This window comes from Mus caroli, chromosome 11 (genome assembly GCF_900094665.2).
Source record: "Mus caroli chromosome 11, CAROLI_EIJ_v1.1, whole genome shotgun sequence".
Lineage (NCBI taxonomy): Eukaryota > Metazoa > Chordata > Mammalia > Rodentia > Muridae > Mus > Mus caroli.
This window is the reverse complement of record NC_034580.1, coordinates 1,966,969-1,974,758: the sequence shown is the minus strand read 5'-3', so window position 1 is coordinate 1,974,758 and position 7,790 is coordinate 1,966,969. Positions and strand designations below refer to the sequence as shown.

Below are 7,790 nucleotides of genomic sequence, written 5' to 3'. Positions count from 1 at the left end.
GGTTTCTGGGAATTGAACTCAGGACCTCTGGAAGAGCAATCAGTGCTCTTAACCAATGAGCCATCTCTCCAGCCCTGTGACCTTTTTCTATGTTCATAAGATCCCTAGAAATACCTATTTTTTGTTTCTGATAATAATTTCAATCATCCTTCCTTTATCTTGGCTTGACTAAAATCTTGGTGATTTTTATTGATCTTTAAAAAAAAAACAGTAGATTAAAAAAGAATTATATAACTTCTTGTTGGCTTTCTCAGTTTTTCCTTTTCTGCCTCACTGCTTTGTGACCACGTGCACTTGTTTGCTTGTTGAGACAGAGCTTGCTATGTAGCCCCACTCTGTGGTCCACGATGACCTTGAGGTCTGGACCTTCCTGCCTCGACCTTCCAAGTGTGTGTATGTGTGTATGTGTGTGTGTGTGGAGGGATGTTAGAGGTGTGAGTGCCTATACAGTCACCTGCGAGAATGTGGCTGTTTCTTCTCTCTTGCTTACTGCAGGCTCCATCTGTTCTGATGTCCCGTGACCAGACCTCAGCTATTTACTCTGGTCTCTCTTCTAATACCTACATCACTGCTGCCAGTTCCCGTGAGCACTCCTTATGCTATATTGCACAAATTTTGATAAGTTCTATTTCTACTTAATTCAAAATAGTTTTGCATTTCACTTGTGGTTCCCTCTCTGATCTGTGTCAAAGAGACTGGTTAGTCTCCTGATGTCCTAGACTTTGCCAGGTATCTTTCTTGTGTTTGCTGTCTTTCGTAGTTCTAGAAGATTGTCTGAGATCATGCCTCGCGTGGTTTCTCCTCATGTGGTTTCTCTTTGGTGTTTGTTCAGGTGTATTTTATGGCCCTGTCCCCTGCTCACTGTGTCTGCTTCTGATGAAGGCAAGTCACACACTTAGGGTCCTCAAACTTCAGTCTCCTAGGGAGCAGGGACTGCAGCTCTGCACCACAAAGGTTCTTCTTTTCTTAATTAACTTGTGTGTGTATGAACGCTTTTTCCTGAATGCATATCTGTGCACCAACTTCCTGGTGCCTGTGGAGATCAGAAGAAAGCATTAGATCTCTTGGAACTGGCGTTATAGATGGTTGTGAGCCACCGTGTGGATTCTGGAAACTGAACCAGAGTCCTCTGTAGAGCAACCTTAATTGACTGAGCATCTCTCTCAGTCCAGTGCCTCAGTTTGTAGTATGTGTATGTGCACATGCGTGGAGGTCAGAGGTCAGTATCAGGTACCTTCTATTACTCTCCATCTTATGCATCCATTCATTCCTTTGCATTCATTCATTTTTGAGAAAAGATCTCTCACTGGACTCAGAGCTCACCTACTCAGCAAGCCTCGGAGATTGCCCTATCTGCATTCCTGGGTTTGCTGGTGCCATGGCCAGCCTCCTGTGAGGGTGCTGGAAGTCTGAACTCAGCAAGCATTTTACTGATCTATCTGGACTCTTACCATGGTTTTTAGATTATTTATTTTATTTTATGCGAATGAGAGGTTTGTCTGCACATATGTATGCGTACCTCCCCAAGCTTCTGTTATTCCTAACAAAATGTAAGATCTTTATCACATTTTATTTCTTTGTACATGTACGCACACAAAATCTGTGGCAGAAGTGGCGGTCTGGGCACATCTTAAAATAATTGATCTGTCCTCCTATCATGTGGGTTCAGAGGATTAGACTCGAGTTTTCAGGTTAATGGCAAAGTCCCTTTGCCTGCTGAACCATCTCACTGGGCCCTGGGCCTAAGGAAATTTTATTTTCAGGAATTCTATTTGATTTTGTTTGTTTGTTTGGTTGGTTGGTTGGGTTTGGTTTTTTCGAGACAGGGTTTCTCTGTATAGCCCTGGCTGTCCTGGAACTCACTTTGTAGACCAGGCTGGCCTCGAATTTAGAAATCTGCCTGCCTCTGCCTCCCAAGTGCTGGGATTAAAGGCGTGCACCACCACGCCCGGCTTCCATTTGATTTTTAAAAAACAATTTCCATGTCCCCTACCAGTCTCCACCTTGTCACATAGCATATCAATCCCAGGTGATTCTTTGTTTTGTTTTGTTTGTTTGTTTTGTTTGTTTCTTGAGACAGGATCTCACTGTATCGCTTAGATAGACTTGGAATTCTTATCTAGCTAATTTAGGCTGGCCTTGAATTCATGCCAGGCAACCCGTGTGCCTTGGCCTCCCCAAAGCTGGGGTTACAGGCATGCATCACTAGACGGTCTAGCCTGAATCATTCTGGTTTTAAAGATTTATTTATTGTATTATATATTATACAGTGTTCTGTAATACATGTGTGCTTGCATGCCAGAAGAGGGCGTCAGATCCCATCACAGATGGCTGGGAGCCACCATGTGGTTGTTGGGAACTGAACTCAGGACCTCTGGAAGAGCAATCAGTGCTCTTAACCACTGAGCCATCTCTCTAACCTCCCCCTCCCCCACTGATTCTTTTAATACACTTTTAGGGAGCTGAAGAGATGGCTCAGTGGTTAAGTGCATAACTGCTCCCTCTGAGGACCCGAGTTCAGTTCCCAGTACCCATTGTAGATGGCTCACAGTCACCAGCAACCCCAGCTCCGGGGCCTCTATTGGAGTCTACACTCATGTGCTCATAGTCTTTAAAAAACAGATTTTTAATCTTTAGGAAATGTTTAGTTTTTATTTTATTTTATTTACTGTTATTGTGTATTTAGTGATGGGAGCATGTGTGAAAGACAGGGCACAGTTCAGCTCTCTCCTCCCACTGTGGATTCCGGGACCCACTTGGCCAGGTTTGCTGAACCATCTCATGGTCCAGAATATCTGTCATAGATATTTTATTAATTTTTTTACAGCTTCTTTTTATGCATATGAGTGTTTTGCCTGTGTGTATGTCTGCGTACCACATGCAAGCCTGCTTGCTGCCTGCAGAAGTCGGAAGAGGGTGTCAGAGTCCCTGAAACTGGAGTTACCGGTGGTTGTGGTCTCCCATGTGGGCGCTGGGAATTGAACTTGGGTTCCTGTGGGAGCATCCAGTGCTCTTCAGCACTGAGCTGTCTCTCCAGCCCCGTCACAGATGCTTAAATACCTTGTCTCCTACTTACAACACCGCGTTAGCTATGGGTATTTCTGTTGACTGATCTTTCTCTTACGTGCTCATCTTGTATCTTGTTTTCTTCACACAGCTTTTTCTGAAATGCTTTATTGGATGGGAGGGGTGCAGTCTGAAGAGCTCCATTCTGTTATTTTCTTGAGAAGTGCTGAGGGCCCCAAGACAGCTACATTAGAGATGGGTCACCCCATTCTTTGGGAAATTTACCTTTATTACAGAAAGTCCATTTTGGTTTTGTTCTTGGACCTAGGAAAACTCCATAACCCTGGCCTGTGTTCTTTCTGTTAAGGCCTGGCTTTCTGCAATTTCATGAGAAAGCACTGGGTATTTCCAAGCTCTCTGTGCTATGTGATAAGAAGTTCTTGAAATCTGTGCTCAGTCCTAACAACTGTTGTCCTGGGTTCCTTGTTGCTCTGCCCTTCCCCACAGACTGAACCCAGTGTGCGAGACAATTGCTCTACACAGGTTTCTGTTAGTCTTTCTCCCTCACACTGGCCCCCTCCTCTACCTCCTGCTCTCTGCCTTCCCTTCCCTTCCCTTCCTTTCCCTTCCCTTCCCTTCCCTTCCCTTCCCTTCCCTTCCTTACTTCTGTCTCTGACTTCTTTCAGGGAGAACCTGGCCCCAAAGGAGACCCTGGTGAGAAGAGCCACTGGGTAAGCTGCAGCCCTGCACCTGCCTACCCCTGCATCCTCCTGCCCTCCCCCTGTCTCCCCTGCTCTCCCCTGCCTCCCTCTGCCTTCCTCCTGCCTCCCCTGCCCTCCCCTGCCCTGGGTTCTCTGTAAAGAATTCTCTGACCAGTAGACCCTGGGATCAAGGGTGTCCTACTCACATACTTATAGAAGCCCTGCTCCCACACCCTCCCAACACTCCCCTCCAGCAGACCCCACCCATGTTCTCCCTGTCTCTGTCTCTGCCTCTGTCTTCATCCACTTACCCTCTGTAGCCTCACAAGGCTGTTGGGCAGTTAGGTGACCCAGCCAGACTGCTTCTCCACTTCCACGGTCCCTCCTGTCAAAAGTTTTGGCTTTGTCCTATTGATCACAGAAGGAAGGGAAATGTGAAGAAAGCATCTACCTAAAACAGAAAGGGACCTTAGGCAAGTCATGGGACAAAAAGGGGATGCACAAGGGATCCATGGGACAAAGGACTGGGGACCTAGAGATCAACAGACACACTGAGAATCCAGGAAGCTTGGGAAGGGAAACCTTGAAACCATTATGCATATGTTTGACATGGTTAATGAGGCCAGGAGACCTAACTCTACTCTACCCAAAAGATCTATAATAGGTACCTCCACATACTTCAAGGGATCCACTAGGGAAGGCTAGAAACTGTCATATGCAAAGAGAACCGAGAAACTGAGGTAAAGTGATCTAGACACTGCCATACAAAGGAAGCAGTATGAAAGTACAGTGGAAAGGGAGGCTTAGAAACTGTCACATGCAGAGCGGACACTGAGTAAATGGAAGGGGGACCTAGCAACCACATACTCAGAAATTTCAAGGTTTCAAGGACCTCACTGGGAACCGTCAAGATCAATAGAAGTAACTAACAGGTTTGGGGCCTAGGAATCTACCCTACCTAAAGACAGAGAAGGAAGCCTAGATAGATCACACCATGCCCTGAAGTCTCGGGCGCCCGCTCTTGGAAACCATTGTAACGTGGAAAGCATTTGGCAGGCGGGCAGGTGGGCGTAAGCATCCTTCTAAGACAGCCAGCCTGGATTCTCTTTAGAAGCTGGCATCATGGCTTCCCTCCTCCCTTCCTGAGCATCACTGGTGAGGGTGTGGCCAGCATTAGTTTCCAACCTTGTCTTGCCTGTTTGTGGTCCTGGAGTCAGTGATGGATACAGCCGTGGTCGTCCTCACCCTGCACGAGTCTACCTCTGTGTACCCCGTGACTTCTTGGGGCCCTGCTACCTTTCCCAGATGCTTGCTTCCCGACCCTCCATCCTCACCCACCCACTCCCTGTGATCCCTGGCCTCTGACAGTGTCAGTGTGGCCTCAGCTATGATCGAGGAGACTCATGTGAGCAGCTTTCTGCCTCCTCTAGGCCCCTCATTCTCCCGGAGACCCGTGATGAGAAAACAGGTTGTTCACCCATCCCAGAAGGTATGGGGAAACCCAGGTCACTACAGAGCCAGGCTACACAGCTCCTATCCCTGCATGGGGAGCCTTGGCCTGCCCCAGGTCAGACCTTGAACCGAGGACTAGCTATGGGAGGGACCCCCAAGAGGTAGCAGGACCCCTACCTGTCCACCTTCTTCCTTTCATCACCTGCACTTCTACCCCTGCTTGCTGCCTGGGAGAGGGTTTGCTGGGCAGCAGATGCATGCGGCTTCCGGGCTGAGGGACCAGCTCTGTGAGAGGTAGGTAGGGATCCTGGTACGGTGGGAACATCCTGCTGAGACACTTCACCTACCAGCACCCCCTAGAGGTGGTGCAGCTTTCAGAGCCACTTGCCAAATTTAGCTGTAGCCCAGCAGTGTCACCAGGTGGTCATAGTTGTGTACTGCAGGAGCTGAGTGACTGGCCTGAGTTACTCTACCTAATTATGAGGGAAGCAAGCCTTCATTCCTTATTTAGACAGGGAACCCGAGGACCAGCTCTGCGGAGCAGACTGGTGGCACCAAAAATGAGACCCAAAGTGAAACAGGCTAAGACATCTAAATTCCCAGAGGAGCTAGAGAATCCATTACCGTTCCCTAAGCATGGATCTGTATGCCAGGCTCAGGGCTTTGCAGTGCAGAGAGGCACTCTGCAGACACAGGCCCCAGGAGGAGTCACCATCGGGTAAAACACCATGGTCAGCAGCCACAGGACAAAAGGAACTTAGGTGTGGCCGGGGTGTCAGTACCAATAGTGTATTGGTGATGAAAGGGACCTAACCAGTCATGGGGTATTCAGACAGAGAAGTGAGGGTAGCAAGGGGCCTGGGACATGTTCGGAGTAGCAAGTACTTGGAGTGGCAGCTTGGCAGGCAAGAAGTGAGAGAGGATAGAGGCTCTCAGAAACTAGGGGTCCGCATTAAGGAATTCTAACATTGGTGGACCTGGAGTATCATTTAAGTACTGCTAAACTGAGAAACAGGAATCGTGGCTTAGACCCAGGATGCCAGCACTCAGATGCCAGGAATCTCGGCTTAGACCCAGGATGCCAGCACTCAGATGCCAGGAATCGCGGCTTAGACCCAGGATGCCAGCACTCAGATGCCTGAGGTAGAAGGGTTGCTCCAAGTTCAAAGCAAACCTGGGCTTCGGAGTAAGATACTGAAAGATCTCAAAAAAAATTAAGAATTATTTTTTTTTTAAGATTTATTTATTTATTACACATAAGCACACTGTAGCTGTCTTCAGACACTCCAGAAGAGGGCGCCAGATCTCGTTATGGATGGTTGTGAGCCACCATGTGGTTGCTGGGATTTGAACTCTGGACCTTCGGAAGAGCAGTCGGGTGCTCTTACCCACTGAGCCATCTNGGATGGTTGTGAGCCACCATGTGGTTGCTGGGATTTGAACTCTGGACCTTCGGAAGAGCAGTCGGGTGCTCTTACCCACTGAGCCATCTCACCAGCCCGAATTATTTTTAAAAAATTAAAGAATGTGAGGAATGGTATGGTCAGGGTTTTGTTCGCAAAGTATGTTTCTGAACACCAATTTGGAGAGTGAATTGGAGACAGAAAAGGACACTGGAAGGCTGTGAGCATCCTGATCAAAGGCCAGGAGCCTTTAAGTGTGAGCACGGACCAGCAGCAAGGCAGACAGTGGTCAGTGGAGTCAGGGAACCTTGGGTACTGCCTTGGCTATGAAGGGAAGTAAAGAGGCAGACCCGGGTGTGTAAACCTGTAACCCCAGCTGCTCAGGAGACTGAGACAAAAAGATTACAGGTTCAAGGTCAGCCTGGTCAAGTTAGTGAGATCTCGTCAGAGAATATACTGGGAATATATAATATTCTCACATTAAAAGTGAGGGGCTAGAGATAAACCTCAGAGGCTGAGACGCTGCTGGCCTGTGGGAGGCTCTAGCTCTACCACGATACCCAGGAGACGCAATCAAAGAGACAGTGCAGCGCTTAGGGTGCTCGCTGAGAGCCTGGACTTGGTTCCTATTAGTCACGTGGCAGCCAGCCCACAGTGATCTGTAAGTCTAGTCCCAAGAGGGCTTCTGGCCTCAGTGGGCACTACCCACACATGGGCACAAACATACATGCAAGCACAGATGCAATATTTATACACATAAGAATAAACAAAAATCTTAGCCAAGATCTGAGCAAGGTTCCTACATTGCAGTGTGCCGCACATCTGGTGTCTTAGCCTAGAGTGTTCTTCCTGCCCCTCTCACTGGTGGTTTGTGAATGTCCTAGATCTGCCCCCTGCTTCTTCCCAAGGAGAGCATGCTAAACACTCTGAGCAGCACTTGCTGGGACCAGATGCCCTCTGATTGCCCTCACTGGCCCATCGTCCATGCTGGAAATGGCTTCACAGTGGTTTTAAAGACTGACCTTTTAAAGTGTTTTAAGATTTATTTTTATTTGTGTGCATGTGTGTAAAAGTGTCTATCACATGTGTTGGTACCTAAAGAGACCAGGAGTTACAGGTGACTGTGAGCTGTCCAAAGTGGGTACTGGGACCCTAACTTGGGCCCTTTGGAAGTGCAGCAAATACTTTCAGCCATTTCTCCAGTCCGTAAACTATCTCTCCTCTCCTC

At 48.0% G+C, this 7,790-nt stretch overlaps 1 protein-coding gene across 4 annotated transcripts in view; it reads left to right on the top strand.

Moving 5' to 3' along the window:
- The window catches only part of Emid1 (EMI domain containing 1), a 46,880-nt gene that overhangs the window by 31,904 nt on the left and 7,186 nt on the right, over positions 1-7,790 (top strand). For 3 of the 4 annotated variants that reach the window (XM_021177367.1, XM_029483065.1, XM_029483064.1), the window contains one exon: positions 3,693-3,737. In XM_021177367.1, the coding sequence (XP_021033026.1) occupies positions 3,693-3,737 (45 nt within the window). Of the gene's footprint in view, positions 1-3,692; positions 3,738-5,137; positions 5,174-7,790 lie in introns of those variants that run through there. The other variant, XM_029483066.1, reaches the window with a different exon arrangement.